The sequence below is a fragment of the Populus alba genome, chromosome 2, assembly GCF_005239225.2.
Source record: "Populus alba chromosome 2, ASM523922v2, whole genome shotgun sequence".
In the NCBI taxonomy this organism is placed as follows: domain Eukaryota; kingdom Viridiplantae; phylum Streptophyta; class Magnoliopsida; order Malpighiales; family Salicaceae; genus Populus; species Populus alba.
In genome coordinates this window covers 17754176-17771025 of record NC_133285.1, presented here as the reverse complement: position 1 = coordinate 17771025, position 16850 = coordinate 17754176, and the positions used below count along the sequence as shown (strand labels likewise).

The window sequence follows — 16850 nt, the reverse complement described above, 5'->3', positions numbered from 1 at the left end:
TGGATCTCCTGGAGCCCACGCCAGGTGTATCAACGTAAAAGTCAGAGATCCTAGCCCTATAAAATCTCATGTTATGGTGACTAAAGAAGTAATTCAAGCAAAACATAAACCATGCAATGCGATCCTCGAAAGTGCCAGTTAAAATATTCAAGAACAAGGACTTTTCAATGATGCTCAAGATTAGGTTGTGTTTAACGAGTGAGCTTGTAGCACAAGTATCATGCTCAAGACAAATAATGCGGAGCTATTTTTTTTAGCCTTTTATTATTAAAGGAATGAAATGAGTAGTCATTGTCATGTTATATACAAGGCTAGAGCTGATAAATTGTCCAATGAAGGAGAATCTTACAGTATTAAACTATTTTCTTTGAATCTGTAGTCAATTTTAACACATCTGTACAATGGAGAAAAGTAAAAAAGGTGTTAAAGACTGGCAAGTGACAACATGCAGGATCGTGAAAGAGGAAAATCTTTGAAGGGCTTGTATGAGCCAAATATAATGCAATTATACAATATAACCAGCTTTTTTAGATGATATCTCTTGCATATACTACTTTTGCATTAATGTGCAAAGAAATCCTTAAAAGATCAAACATTTAATAGGGTAACAATCAAGGCTTTCGACCATTGTATGCACATTTGCAATTATAAGCCATCGGGTTCAAAAAATAACTTACATCTATGAGTGAAAATCAAAGGGAAACTCACCCTCAAAGAATGCCTTTGCCAAAAGAACCCTGCAAGGTTAACCACGTGATATATTTGTTCATGCAAAGAATTCTGCAATGACAAACACATACATTATTTGTTTATGCTATGATGCAAATGAGGGTTTTTAGAAAATTCTTTCTTGGAGTCTAGAAGGCCATAATTGCAAACAACATCCCCATAACCGAGGTAAGAATCAAGATATATAAACAATAAACACAAACAAAATCATATATTGTTTTACTCACATTTGAACTTGAGATGGCTTTGTGGTCCTGTGGATGTCAACCACCTTGGTATTGTAATCAAGGTAACAGCCTCTAGCAAACTCATATTCACAGAAATTGTTGCAAACAAGGATCTCCTGTGCAACAAAAAATCAAAATCAGTCATTTGGTTCAAGATCCTATACAGTATTGAAACTGTGCCAATCCCCTTGAGCAGTCAGGTTTCTGAAAATCTGTTGTTGCACAAAATTAGAGCAAACATGGGAGAAATGCTGATTTAATAGACAACACATGTTCTTGACCTTTTTGATTATTTGTAGCCCACTTGTAACATCAAATGACGATAACTACGGCCACGTATAATTCGCTGCCACAGAAATTGGAGCAGGTTCTGTAAACTCATTTTCATCCGCTCCTGGACAAGCCTGTGAGCCAACATCAACATATGCGAATGCACAGCATTTTCATGCTCATTTTAGGTAATAGGATACAAAAGGAGAAGATCACTTACCATCTCACAAGACATCTCTGAATACCTATAGATATGGGGCGAATGAATGATGGATCGCGTTGAGCATAGAGCAAACCAACCTAGAAATTATGTTAAGTGAGCTTATCAAAGAACATTAGTCCGGTATGAGGACTGAAATTGAACTGAAGGTTAACCAAATCCATGGATGCATAATAGCAAGACGTGCAAAAAAAGAAAATAATACCTCTAATAAAGCAACAGTGCATGGATCATCAAATATCTCAAAGCTACAATCACCTAGGTAATTTACCTACACCAAGAGAGAGAAATTAAAAATTAAACAAAAGAATAACAGCCTCAGAGAACAATAATAGCCGCGTCAACAGCTTATAAATACAAACCCATCTTCAAATATAAGCTGAACATGCTTGTTGCATTTAACAGTCATTTCGAGTAATTAACACCTATTAAGAAATATTATGGATGTCCAGTCCAGGAACAGCATTAAACATTTTAACAAACTTGTAGCAGGTATATTATACTAATATATTGTTTAAACCACCCCGACATGGAGGACATTGGAGCATCATAAAACTGTTACAAAAATACTAAATCCCATACAAATAAAAAAGGTGTTGTAAAATTATACGCAACAGCAAAAAAACACAACACTATTTAAGTATAAAATGATAAGAAGGACACATGTTACCCCAAATTCAGTATTTATTAGAGATTGAACAAAATCCAGCAGCTGAAGCTTTGCCCACTGCTGGCATTGAGTAGGGTTGTCCAGTTTTGAAGGATGCTTCCAAGGAGAACCAAAACGTAATTTATCTTTTGGAATTTTTCCACTTTTTGCATCCTTGGCAAACTTTTGCAGGAATTCCAGTGCTTTATCCATGGCAGGATTCACCACAGTAACCTACAATAAAGTGACAAGAGAGATGATGAGGCAGAGCATGACACAAAATACAGGTAATTGATATTACTTGTGGATAAAAAAACATGGCTTAACCCTATATTTGCTCATGCATTTGTTTTCAGCCGTCAATTTTGCCTGTGTTTCTGATTCAGCCAATCTAACCTTGAGTTATCGAATTTGAGTCAATTAAGGCCAATTACTAAAGCCCGTATAAATCATACATTAGTTTTGAGTGACATGGCTTTTTGTGGGTCCAGTAACTAGAGACAAAGTTTGCATTGAGTTCCACTTGTGCCCCATGTGCAAGGAGTAATGGGAAAAAATCAGGACATTTGATCCTTTGTTTTCTTTCTTCTTCTTCTTCTTCTTCTTTTTTATTTAAAAGAGGCTATCTTGGAACATTTTATCTTTCAGTTGATTCAAAGCAAACTTTCTCGTAATGGAAGAAATAGCTTGTGGACTGGTGCTTAAGCCAACTGACTGCAGTGGAATAATTCTAGGGGAAAAAAAGAAGATCTAAATCAAAGCCTCAGCAAGCTATATAAAGAGAGTGCTTTTTTATTCAAAAACAGAGTCCTGAGAGCAAGATTCACATTGCCTCTTTTTCTTGGTAGCATTCTGTAAAGTTAGCTTTGCTTTTATCTCCTTATGCTTTACTTTTTGATTAACATAATTGAAAAACCACAAAAGGATGCATCTCATAAATATTTTATTCATTTTCAAATGGTTACCACGACCAAAATGAAATACTGATTACTATCAGTAGAGAAGTCAACCAAGATAGCACAACTTAAGTTCAGCCACCACTAAACCATTTACATTTATTATCAATATTATGCAGCAACCAGATTACTTCAAGAAAGAAAATCCGGTAAAGGTCATCAATTGTAAACAGGAGGTTAAAGGTTAGCCATGTTAAATAATAACTAGCTCATAGTCCTTGATAGGATTACCCAAAATGTCAAAAAGAGAAAAGTAGAGCATAGGGGTACAGGAGAAAAACAGTCCAACATTCAGAATTTCATTGAAGAAATTCAGGCAAAGGTCATGAATATGCAAGCTAGGCTCATAGATTAGGCATGTCAACTAATTATTAGCGTAACAGGAGAAAATGAGATGAGCACTTGCTCAGACGTCATTATGAATCTTACCTGCAAATATGCTAAATATGCGTCTACAATATCCTCAAATGTGCTAGCCTTGTCTTCAAGGACCCTGCAGTTAACAATGCAGAAGGAAAATAACACATGCAGCATCATATTTATAAAAATATAGGATTCCATCCAATCAATGACACTTTCATTTCACCAATTTCATAGCTGGCATTAACACTATGCATGTTTACATTACATCCAGTGATGTAAGAGTGAGAATCTTGCACAATGTAAATATGTACTTGGAAAAACAAAGGTAAAATAACTAAAGACATAGTAAGTAAATTTGATGACCCAAACACATGTATATGTTCTTGTGCATGCATGTCTGCAGACCTGCACTTGTATAAAAGAGAATAATAAATGTTTTTTAATCCATTCCAGTACCATCATTCGATATGGTACAGAAAACAAAAACTTACCATTTATATAGTGGAAAGGAAATAAGTTTCTATAAATGGTTGGTGTTTATATAGAGAAAAAAAATTCTTACTTCTGATAATAGCTACTTTGTTTGAGAGCATAAAGCTCAAACAGATGTCGAGGGTTTGGACCAAGCACCTCAATAATCACCGTCCACTACAATTAAAAAAAAAAAAGAAGAGAAGATAATGTTAATTCCCATAAAAATGCAAGGAATCCGAGATAAAGCAACCAGGCATGATTCATCCAAGACTATTGAGAAGTAAATTTCAAATTCGATGGAACTTGTGACTTTCTTTTCATTTTTAAGATAACTAGGGCAAAGCAGTACTTGCAGTAATTTCTTTTCTTATTCCAAGTCTTAAAGGGCATTTCATTACTCTTATAGTTTTTAAAATATTCTGTCAGGGAAATGAAAATAACAAAATTTCTCACTTCTGACTGACTGAAGTAATCATTAACCATATGCATTTTAGCTTCTTGTGGAGCCCATCCAAAGTTCTGCAAACAAAGAATATTGAAATGAGAGACATACACCATAATTATCAATCTCCAGATGTTTTCTGCTTTCACAAGTACAGGTTTTTCTTCAATGGAAAGATTCTATCAAGTAAAACATAAATGTATTTTTTAACAATAATACATTAAAGCCACATGATTGGAACAGAGACCCATCTAGAAGGACCCTAGCAGTCACAATAGCATGTTTGTGAGCATCTCTATGAGTTATTGCAGTCCTTAAATTTATGTGTGCAAGATTTAGGTAGCATTAATTAAAATATCTTAGGCACCAGACTTGCAATTTGGCTCTCAAAGGCTTCAATTACAAAGCAAGAAACAGTCTGGAAAGAAATATCTTAGATAACAAATATTGATTTATCAAAGCCCTCTATCCCAATGGAATGGACCTGTGAGTATTCTCCACTGTTTCAACATAGCAGCAAGCAACAACTACATCTTGTCAAAGAAATCAAAGACAATAACATGCAGGAAAGAAGGCACACCCCGCCCATGCACATGCAGCAGCACCTGTAATAGTGGCAGTAGAAGTTTAAGTTTGAATACCTCACGGGAAATGAATATATCTGGAAATCCAAAATCCCAGTAGGCCTGGTATGAGTAGTAGCTGTGACAACAGTGTTTATTAGAATCCAAAAGCAGTGGAGTGGGAAAGATCTTGCAAAGATGTAACACTAAGTGAAAGGTTAAAAACTTCCAGAAAGATAAAATGTAGGAAATAGGTAATTTGCATCACTATGTTCTAGCAGAGTTTTCATATAATAATTATGAGGCAATTTTTATGTTCTGATTTCACAAGGCTGTTGCAAACCTTCTGAACTCCCAGCAATAATAAACCATTCCAAAATCTAACCCGACATGTTTACTCTAACAAAGGAGTTGTTTTTGTATTCAATGAAGGAAGGAGCTTCATGGAATCACCCCGTTTAACTTGAATAGAGTGTGTTCATAAATGAATAGGGTGTCTAATGAACCATACTATATTACCCACAATCTTTCCAGAGGGAAGCATGGGGTTGTGCTCACGCCCCTTGTTCGATAAGTGTGTGTTTTCAATTGCTTCAAGATTAATCTCAGAAAAAACCATACACTACCAATCAGGAAATAGCATGATTTAACTAGTATGGTGCAAAGAACAAGCAAACAAAAGGAATAGATGACGAGGAATGGACTAACCTATCAGATGTCGCAAGCATAACGGGCAGGCATCTCTCATTTGCACCCAATGCAACAATTCTCCATATCAGACTGTCATGATACATTGGTCCAGAAACCATTGAATCATCCACTAAAATAGCCTTTTTGAGAACTTCAATATTGTTTATAACCAGCTTCGGCTGCTCAATTTGCAAATCACAAGACAATAAAAGAGCTTCATTCAACCAAACAGACAAAGCATTTGTTAAATTGAATCATGCAAATACTTGTAATGATACACAAGAGTTAACAAAAGTAAAAACAGCAATGCCATCTCTTCTCAATAATGACCTGAAAGTAATCAATCTCAGCAGCTTTTGATAGCAACTCGAGCAGCAAACAAGGCCAGTCAGTACAAGAATTGGCCAACGACCTCGAAAACCCACCAGTCCTGTTCAAATGAGCAATGGCACTGGCTCTCCACCCTTGCTGCATTGTAATAACCTCCTTAGCCAACCTCAAAGCCACAAACGCCTCTCTAAAATACGAAGCCTCCTCCACAGACAAGCTCTTCCCTTTCTCTTCCAACCCAAGAATCTCGTCAATCTCTTTGGCATTTGATCGAGCAGATAGCGCAAAAACTGCCCGGTCCCAAAGAACCGAACTTGAAACCTTAGAAATGGCATTTCTCGATTTCAAAGCAGTATTGGAATTGTTTTGGAGTAGTATACGACGAAGGACAGTGTCAAGGCGATGCCATTTGTTGAGAGTAGAGAATATTTGGCTGGAAGTAATGGCTCCGAGTTGGATTCCCTTCTGGGTCATCGATTCAAGGCAAGTTTCGAGCTGGGTTTTGCAATTGGAGAGTGTTGGTGGATCACAACTAGACCAAGAAGCCCAAGGGTAGGAGTTGTTATGCTGAGGGTGATGGTCTTTGATTGACTGCGCAAAGTCTACATAGCCAGTTATGTGAGGGCCTTTGTTCCAATCTTTAAGGAGACCTGCAAAAAAAAAAGAGCAGAAAATCAAGTTAGAGCTTGCTTGATCTCTCTTTCGTTTTTTCAAGTTTCTGGAAAGAAAAGATGATACATACGTTCGAGGAAGAGGGTGGTTTTGCCGACGCCACGGGGGCCGTGGAGAATGAGAGGTTGAGGGACGCGGTGGTGCTGGGCGTGGTTGTTTAAGATTGTTTCGAGTAATGGTCTTGGTATAATCTTCCATGATTTGTTCACCATTTTGTTTCTCCTTCGTCTTGTCTTCTGCTGCCGCCGGGAGGGTTTTAGCAGACTGAGAAAGATGTGGGTTCCACTTCCGGTGAGTTAGTTAAGTTGGGGGTTGTATTTTACACGACGTTTGTTAAGTATAGCAGAATTTGGGCCCAGGAGAAGGATGGCCTAGCCCGATACTATATGCATCGATGGATTTCTTCTCTCTCTCTTTTATTTTTTATAAATTCTTTCTTTCTCTTTAGAGATGGGAAAGTGTTTAATTTTTTTATATAAATCCTTGACCTTAATTATTCTTCCCAAGTTTATCAATTTTTTTATAATGGATGAAATTTATCTATGGAATTAAGTTATTAACTTTGTATGTTGTTTTAGGATATATTTTAATTATAATGTGTTTACCTATCTCTATTATTATTATTATTATTATTGATAGCATTACATTTGATTATATATTAATAAGAGAAATTATCACATGAAATAGGCTAGGGTAACTAGTATTAGATTAACTTGTATGTTATTAGGTCAATTCAATTCAACTTTGTTTTTTTATTAAAATGGTAGCATTTTATATTTTTTTTACAAGATATTCATCCCATCTAATTTATATGAAGGTTGGATGGACTACCTGAGCCACTAATAATTCAATTAGATAAAAACAAATTTAATAGGGTTTATATCTTATTTGATTCAAGTAAGAACCAAATATAAAGCAGGGTTTTAGCCTTAATTTTTCAAATCAATTTATCAAAACTAAATCAAAATTAATAAATATGACTTCTAGAATTCTTAAAAGAAATATGGCCCTAAGAATAATGTTTTTTTTAAAAAAAAAATTATATTGCTAAGCAAACAAGGATGAATAAAGACTAGTTATAAATACAATACTATGTGCGAATTTTATTTTGATTTCTCAAATTTAATTATTTTTGTTTTGGTAACCTAGATTTATTTTTATTTGTTTCTTTCCAAGATTTTCTCATTCTATTTGGATTATCTTTTATCAATTTCCTGGATGTTTTAGATTGTTCTAGTATTAGATGGCATGTTCATTTTATATTGAAAAATATAAAAATTATTATAAGAAGTGAAATTGAAAAACAAGGATCAAAATTGATATTTGTCAAAAATATATAGCTCTTTTCCATGTTTACTATTACAAGGAGCGTAGATCTACAATTTATCCCCTCAATTTTATTTTATTTTAAAGTTTGGTCTTTTCTAGTTCTGAAATGTTTGTTTAGATCCCAAATTTCATTTATTTTATGTTTTAGTTTCTAGAATTTAGGGGAGGCGAGAAAAAGTCATAAAAGATTTTGAAGGAGAGAGAAATCTTTTGGGTGACTAAATTTTAGTAATCAATGACTTTGATTTTGGTATGTATAGATTCATTTTTTAGAGTGCAACTTAATAAATGTTGTTTTTGCTTTAATGACATTAAAAACAATAGGTCAGAACTTGAGTTGTTTCTTCTATTTGATTTGATTATGCATTCTTAGGCTAATCAAGATGTGTTCTGTTGTTAGAAATGAGATTATGGAGATTCATGATATATATATATACACACACATTTTTTTTGGTGAAAATGGTTAAAATCTAGGTTTTTAAGTTATTTTTTTAATCACTAGAGCCACTCAGTGACTAGATCTAGTGATTGGAAAAAAAGGATGATGCACAATGCGTCATCTACTTAGGCGAGTAAGACACCATTCACCAACTTTTAAAAAAAAAAAAAAAAAAACAATCCGGGGCTAGCAATGTGTTTATTCACCCCTTAAAAAAAAAAACCCAGGAGAGTGGGCCTAAGGTTTCCATACCTAGGATTTCATATAGGGTTAGGTTCTTGTATCTAGCCCATACATGTCTGATCCTTTTTTTGTCCTCATTCTTTCCTTATTTTTTGTATTTTTAATTAAAATATTTTTAATTTAAATTATTTAAATGGTTTTTAAATAATTATTTAATTATTCCATTAATATTAGCATCCTCCATGGTAATATTAGCAATCACTTTTTGAATAGGTATATATATGAACTTCATATGCATAATTTTCTAATTATGTATGAAATATCTATTTTTTAATTTGTTTTCTTGTAAATTTGTTATATAATCTTTTTTCAATATTAGTTTTGTTTTATCTTTTTTAATACATCCAAGTCAAAATTATAAATTTATTATTTCTTTATTAAAACTTGTTTTTAAAATTATGATAAGTTTTTGTTTGAAAAAAGTTGTGATATGAAAAATATTTGGTTAAAAAAAACACATCAATAAGGAAAACAAGTTTTTGAGTAAAGAGATACTTTTTGCAGACTTTATTTGAATTCTTATAATTTTTTATATTGATTTTAATAATTTATAATTTCTATGCAATAAACAACACAGCTAAAAAATATATTTTTTCAAGGACAATATATTAGTAAAAACAAAAGATAATTTATACTAACAATTATATATTTTTTTAAAAATTAAATACATTTGTGAAGAAAATTTTATCACCATATAAAGATTTGTTGAGCACCTCGCGTCATCAGATCAAATATTATAATATGCATTTATCTTTCAACTTTTCATTTTTAGTTTTTAGTTAGTGTTAACAATTTTTTTTACAATTTATTAATTCATTGTATTTTGTTAAATTCACTTATCAAATTTTTCAATTTTTAATTATTTTTTCTCATGATGCAAGAAATATTATTCATAATATCAACATAATCTTTTTTTACGTAAAAAAATAACTTAATATATCACCAATATTATACCATGGATAATTGACTAGCATGGAACTATAGGCAACAACGAGGGAAAAAGCTATATTATCTTTAGTAAAGATAAAATCTTGGGTATTTTTGCTTATGAACATGTAGAAAAGGTTTTGATAAATTAACATTGTTTGGTACATGTTGCGGTTGAAAATAGTAGTATGATGTCAAAGTTGGGAATATTGACTTCTAAAGAGATTATCAAAATAGGTTGGCATAAATTTCAAGAAAGAGAAAGGAGAGAGAGAGAAAAGATCTTGAAGGCACAGTAAAGCTCTGATTATGCTCTGATTATGACACCATCAACACCATTAAAAAAAATGTTGATAAAACGAATTCAAAAACACTAAAGAAAGTCACTAACAGTGACCGAAGTAAGCCACACTCTCCACCTAAAACAAAAAGAGTTGCCTGCCTTGTATGACCCACTGAGGTCATCAAGGGGAACCTTCTTATCCCTTTCTTTACAAGTACATCATGTTCTACAACCTCTTCTAATTATAGTTATTGAAAAATACACGATAACTAACCACCAGGAATTATTGAGCTTTGATATCAATTAACGTGGACAGGAGCGAGGGATAACAAAGTTTGTTACAAATCAAACTCCTTAAGGACTAAGAATATCATAATTATAAGGAGACATCTAAAGTATTCATGTAAGCCCCAAGTCAATTAGTGTAAATCCCGACAAAAATATTAATAAACATTTATACAAAAAAAAAAATCTATGGTTAAAGACTTGATAAAAAAATAAGAATGTGTGATATAAAACTAAGGAAAAATTAGTAAATTAAGGAGTAAAAAGATCTCATCCTTACTTATAAGGTTGACAAGAGAGGTATGTGAAGAGCTTGTATTTCTTCTTCTTTGCTTTTAATGAAAATCTATGTAGAGTTATTAACTCTACAAAAAATCAATTCAAACTATAAGGATTAAGAGAGAAATTAGGAGATTTAGGTAGTTAAACAAAGAGTATATCAATTTGGAGAAAATGGTTGTTATTGAACTTAATCACCAAAACCCATTAAATTTGATTAGAAGGGGTAAGAGGCTTTATCTTCAAATGATTTCACTTTTATTCTTTGAACTTGAAGAGGAAATGGATATCTTTAAGTGTTGTTGTTGTTGTTGTAGTAAAAAGAATGATGTGTTAAGGTTAATAGGAATGATTATGGAATATTAGTTTGCAATTCTTAGGGATTTCTTTTCTATGAATCAAATAATCATGAAGCAATTTGTGTGATGGAGGCTATTTTCAAATCCATGGATGACTAGTGATAGTGGTGGTAAGTGAGCTAAAAACTCATGCTACCATGGCTTTTAAAATTAGGGCATGGGTTTGAGTTAATTGTATGTTATGATGATAATTTGTATGAATATTTTTATTATAATCATTTACAAATTGATTCGTGATGAACTAAACCATGGTTGATGTGTTTTAGAAGGTTAGGTATGTATAATCTTTATGTAAGGGATGGTTTGATTTAATTGCACACCATGTATATGATAAATTTTAAGAATAATTGTAAATTGATTTATGATGAATTTAAACATAATTATTATATTTTGGGGAGGTTATGTATGTATATTCTTTATGTAAAACATGGTTTAGTTGGTTTAGTTTAAATGCACTCTAAATGTCACTATCATTACAGACTAATGTGTCCTTACCAATTACATCTGATATGGAAGGGTCTTTTAGCAGATCACTACCTATATAACAACCTATCCCATTTATACCACAATAAGATTCTAGATTCCTTAAGCATATATTAAGGTTGTATTATCAAGGTTTATAAGGGTTTTAGGTAGCATGAATAAGAAATATACCCTCACTCTATTACATTGAGACATGTTTCATTTTTTAAGAAAGAGAATGTTGAAATAGTAGGATATCGGTTCCAAAAAGTGGAAGAATCTCTTATTTAGATTCTTATACCATAAAAGGTTTATGTAAACTATGTTTCATAATTACTGTAGGATAATAATGCATATTCTTGGTTAAAAAAAAAGTTAAACAACAAAGAAATGTAGAAGTGTTGACTTGGAATGTTTTTCAAACCAAGTTTAAAACTAGATATTATTCTTAGCAACACCGAATGAAAAAGAAGCAAGAGTTCCTTACACTTAAACAAGAGAGTATGTTGGTACTAGAGTATAAGTGATATTTTTAAGATCTTTTTTGTTTTCTCTTCTACTCTAGTACCTATATATCAACATCTTATAGATTGATTGAGATAGAGGTTTCAATAGGAAATTTAGAAGGGATTAATTACTTTTTAACTAGAATAATTCGAGAGTTGCTAGAAACAACCTAGTCTTTAAAGGTAGGTAGTCTTAGAAAAAGAATAATATGGTTTACCAGAATAGGAACAACATCAGTTGTGAAAGAGGAAAAAACCTGAATCACTTCTTGGTAAACCATCTTTCCCTAAAAAGAAAGGAGGCAATGAATAAAGACCTAACCAATAATTTAAGAGTGGAAGGGGGGTGTTCTAGTAGGCCACCTCAGCCTAACCGAGAAGAGTCCTTAGGTGGATGATTTCTAGAGATCAATTCTATTAACAAAATCCTATAAAAAAAAGGGAGAAATTGTAAACCCTGACCAAAAGTAGTAATAAACATTTATACAAAAAATATAAATGATTGAAAACTTGATAAAAAAAAAAAAGCATGTGTGATATAAAACTAAAGGCAAATTAGTAAATTAAAGAACAAAAATACATTATTTTATCTTATAAGGCTGATGACCTTTAGACTTGAAAATAAATGAGAGAGGTTGTATTTATTCTTTTTTTTTTCTTTCAATGAAGATCCATGGGTGATTGTGGGTGAGTTATTAACTCTATAAAAAATCAATTTAAACAAGAAGGATTAAGAGAGAAATTTGGAAATTTGGGTACTTAGAGAAAAAAGTATATCAATTTGGAGAAAAGGGTTGTACTTGAACTTCATAACCAAAACCCATTAAAATTTGAGTTAATTATAAGGGGGAGAGGTTATATCTTTAATTTATTTCACTTTTATTCTTCAAACTTAAAAAGAAAATGGATATCTTTAAGTGTTGTTGTTATTGTAAAGAGAAAAGTGTGATGGGATTGGGTGAAATTAATGATGAAAATATTAGTTTGATTGAATTTTTAAGGATTTTGATATTGGAATTATAATGAAATTTGATGCAATAGAAACCACCAATGAATTTCAAATCCATGGATGGCTAGCCATGGTGGTGGCAAGTGAGCCAAAAACTCATGACACCATGGTTTCCAAAATTAGGACATAAATTTATGTTAATTATATGTTATGATGATGAATTGTATGAATAATTTTATTGTGATCATTTGTAAATTAACTTGTGATGAGTTAAACCATGGTTGATGTGTTTCGGAAGGCTAAGTATGTATAATCTTTATGTAAGGGATGATATGATTTAATTGTACATCATGTGTTTGATAAATTCTGAGAATGATTGTAAATTGATTTATAATGAGTTAAAACATGATTGTTATGTTTTTTAGGAGGTTCTGTATGTATATTCTTTGTGTAAGGGATGATTTAGTTTCAATACACGCTAGGTGTTTGATAAATTATGTGAAGCAAAATAGACTTATTAAATGGGAGCTTGTCAATCTTGATGATGATTGACTATATGTCATAAAAAGGACTCTTGTATTAGCCATTAATCCTTTAATAATAAATTGGAAAGATATGATGATAAATATTGGATTGCTTAAACCATAATTAATACGCAAAAGTAGTGGACACTAAATTGTATTATGAAAATGAGTGGCAATATGATTGGTCATTAAATTATATTATAAAAATAGGTGACAATATGCTTTAGTAGAAGTGATAAATAAATTAAAGAGAATTTTGTACTGATTTAGGATATTCTTTTGGAATTTAAAGGGATATCAAAAGTGGGACTCGTAGTTAAATGAGCATTTTCACATGAGCTATATGCATATGCTCATCACCGTACTTATTTTTAGTCAAGAAGTGTTTTGCATAATTATTTGGTGTCTAAAAAATGTTATGAGAATGTGCATGTGATATGAAACTAAGACGACTGCAATAACAAGGCCTATGATGTAAAATTAAGTCAGCTACAATGATCAGGGTTTTAATGTGAGATTAAGCCAATCGTAATGGAGGAGGCTAAAGAGTGTCTTAAAACACAAATTATAATTATTAAAATGGAGTAATTGATATGTAGTTGATGAAATATTAATTTACACATGAAAGTGGTGGTATAATAAGTATAATAAAAGGGGGGGGGGAGACTTATCATTTTGTCATAACCCAAATTTAAGTTTTCCCCGAAATTATTCTTTTCTTTTAAAATAAAAAAATCTAAAAAATGAAAAGCAACAAAAATTTTTAAAAAAAAAAACTGGCACTTTGAAAGAGCAAGCTAAAATGGGTTTCAAACGTATGGAGGAACCAAAATGAGATTTTGAACAAAAACTAGGAACCTAATTGTACCCAAGATTGAAAAACAATGCAGATTTAATATCAAATTAAATGATTAATGGATAAATTTGCATAAAAATTAAGTATGCGAACTTCATTAGATTTTTAATAGGTCAATTTCATTTAATCATAGGTTCAATTAAAGGTTTAATTAAGTTTAAGAGTTAATTTGGGTTAAATTAAAAAAAAATAATTAAGTGCAAGTATTTAATTAAACTTTTAATGGGTCAAATTCATTTTATTATGGACTTAATTGGGAGAAAATTAAGTTTAACATCCTAATTTGGGTTTAATTGAGAAGATTGAATTTCTAGAGGACAAGATTTAATTTTTCCAAACTTATTTGGGTGAAATTAGAGACAAAATTACAAGAAAATATAAGTTCAAGGGGGGTTAATTAAGGGTGAAATTAAATAAATTCAGAACCGAAAATCTTTTCATGAATGGCACATGAATTTGGAGACTCGATTTAACTGGAAAAAAAGAAGATGAAATTGAAAAAATTAAAAGGACAATTAGGGATAAAATTGAAAAAAAAAAATCTAAAATCAAAGACCAAAATAAAAAGGAATGTTAAACTCAAGGGATCGTTTTAAAACTTGATAGGGATCAAATTGAATTGATTCTTAGAATGAAAATTTAATTGAGGACTTAATTGAATAAATTAAAATATTAGGGGTTGAAATTAAAAATAGGCTAATGACCTAATTTAGTTCAAAAACCTAAAAACAACATCATTTTTATTTAAATAAAACGGTGCGTTTTGGTGTTGTTTTGACCAAAATGACAAAATTTCGGCAGCTTTTAATGATTATTATTCTGAATTTTTCAGTTTTAACGTGTGAGAGTGGTTCTTGTATTTTTCAGTTCTTGAACGAACTGAATCTGACTTATCGAAGATTAACTGGCTTTGTGGCGTCATTCTACTCATTCCAATAGTGTTGGTGCCTTGGGGCAGGTTTCCATTGTGTCGCACTCATATCAAACCTATTTCGGCTTTCTGGGATCAGATCTCAATCTTGATTGTGGATTGCGTGACCACGTGATCACGAGGTTCGCATCAGTTGGTATCGGAGCTAGGCTCCGAAACAAGGTCATATCATTATGTTATTTTCGTTTTTTTTAGTGTCCCTTAAGTTTTTTAGTGTTTGCATCCATCTTCTTGTTCTTCGTGTCTGTGTCATCTAAGCAAAAAAAAAAAAAATTATATTTCATCTTGTTACTGTCTCTAATCATATCATTTTGTTAAAAAGAAAAAAAATCAGAAAGAAATAGAGAAAAGAGTGATTAGTTGAAATTTGAAGGATCATTTAATTTTTGCCGCAGAAACACAAATCTTGGTGAACCATAAGCAAACCACCTCAGAATCAATTTAAACTTCATATTCAGTCTATTGGGGGTGGGATCGCATGATATATCAAAGTTGGGCTTATTCTGATATTATTTGCTTGAGGTTTTAATTCGAGTTTCAATTCTGCCGCAAAACACTACTCTTAATGAACACTAGGTAAAACACCTTGGAATCTATTGAAACTTCATATTCTGAGTATTGGGTATGCGATTACACCACATATTAAATTTGGGATTATTTTGATATCGGTTTCTGGAGGTTTTAATTGGAGGTTCAATTTTGTCGCAAACTGATCATACAAGGGGTTTGGGTACCTAGACATAAGAGAACGACCTATAAATTGAGTATTAGTGTTTTCATAGTCTTGTATTACCAAATATTGAATTTGAGGTCATTTCGAGATCGTTTGGTCTGGGTTTCAATTTTATTATGTAAAAATTGCGTAATAGGATAGATTTGCGTCAAGTTTGAGAACATGATCTATACTGTTTAGGTTTGTCTTAATCTTTTTATTTCTATTATATTTGGGTTATCTAGGAGTCAAGTAATTGTTTTCGCTAATATTCACTTTTGTTTTATTTCATGTCTTCGTTTCGTCCACAATTCGCCCGAATTTGCATTACTACTCGCAAAATCGTAATCGTAGTTTCATTTTGGTTTGTTTTCAGTATATTGTTTTGCTTCTTGAGTCTGAAAATTATAATTAGAGTGCGCCGCGAAAGCTACTGACTTTGATTTGTTGATTTCAGTTCCTAAAGAACCAAAAGAAAGCAAGTTGTGAGGTAAAAGGCATAGAGAGCTTAATAGAGTGAAAAGCCTTGATTTTATTTTGTGTGATACACGAGAGGTGTGAGGATATATTTGTGCTACTGACCAAATTTTACAGATTCAAAGAATGTCTGAAAACAACGAATCAGCGACACAAAACATTGACGTAGCTTTCCAATTGCGATCCATAGGCTAGCAACTTGAGCTGTTGTCTAGGACATACAAAGATCTGAAAGATGAGGTGAATTCGATAAAGCAATAGAATAGTGGGGCTGATCGCCGGGGAAATACAGTCCGTATGGCGGCACTGAATGTCAGATCTGATTTTGAAGAGTTTGTTGATGAAAACGTAGAAGGGGGTGAAGATGACTATGATTTTGCATCAGCTGGCCAAGGAATCAGGTCTGGACCGAACAGGGCTAGGAGGAATGTGAATTTCCGTGGCATGAGCACTTATGAAGATATGGATGTGGACTTGGACACCATTAAACTGAAAATTCCTAGCTTTCAAGGTAAAAACGATCCGGAGGATTATTTGGAGTGGGAGAAAAAGGTGGATTGGATTTTTGATTGCCATAGCTATTCTGAACAAAAAAAGATGAAATTGGTGATAATTGAGTTTACGGAGTATGCATTGATTTGTGGGATCAAATTGTGATCAGTAGGAGGAGGAATGGCGAGCGACCCATTCAGACTTGGGGGGAG

At 32.3% G+C, this 16850-nt stretch overlaps 1 protein-coding gene across 4 annotated transcripts; it reads right to left on the bottom strand.

The window, feature by feature from the left end:
* Nucleotides 1-221: 221 nt before the first annotated feature.
* On the bottom strand, nucleotides 222-6901 carry LOC118031978 (uncharacterized). 4 transcript variants are annotated; one of them, XM_035036533.2, is made up of 14 exons: nucleotides 6656-6901; nucleotides 5914-6563; nucleotides 5602-5762; nucleotides 4972-5032; nucleotides 4342-4407; nucleotides 3977-4062; nucleotides 3481-3544; nucleotides 2117-2329; nucleotides 1652-1717; nucleotides 1447-1526; nucleotides 1238-1360; nucleotides 957-1072; nucleotides 709-780; nucleotides 222-394 (listed from the first exon to the last, which is right to left on the bottom strand). In XM_035036533.2, exons 1-11 carry the CDS (start codon nucleotides 6795-6797, stop codon nucleotides 1246-1248), a joined length of 1704 nt encoding a protein of 567 aa, XP_034892424.1. In that variant the 5' UTR covers nucleotides 6798-6901; the 3' UTR covers nucleotides 222-394; nucleotides 709-780; nucleotides 957-1072; nucleotides 1238-1245. The 4 variants fall into 4 exon arrangements, with proteins under 4 accessions (XP_034892424.1, XP_034892428.1, XP_034892423.1 ...); XM_035036537.2 differs by having other exon boundaries at nucleotides 709-737; XM_035036532.1 differs by lacking the exon at nucleotides 222-394 and having other exon boundaries at nucleotides 457-780.
* Nucleotides 6902-16850: the final 9949 nt, after the last annotated feature.

Excerpts from the sequence above, each read along its gene's own strand:
- LOC118031978 (XM_035036533.2), bottom strand. The coding sequence starts at position 6,797 with ATGGTGAACAAATCATGGAAGATTATACCAAGACCATTACTCGAAACA. Across the intron at positions 6,564-6,655 it reads AACCACCCTCTTCCTCGAAC|GTCTCCTTAAAGATTGGAAC; the intron begins GTATGTATCATC and ends TTTTTTTTGCAG. Across the intron at positions 1,361-1,446 it reads CAGAGATGTCTTGTGAGATG|GCTTGTCCAGGAGCGGATGA; the intron begins GTAAGTGATCTT and ends GTTGGCTCACAG.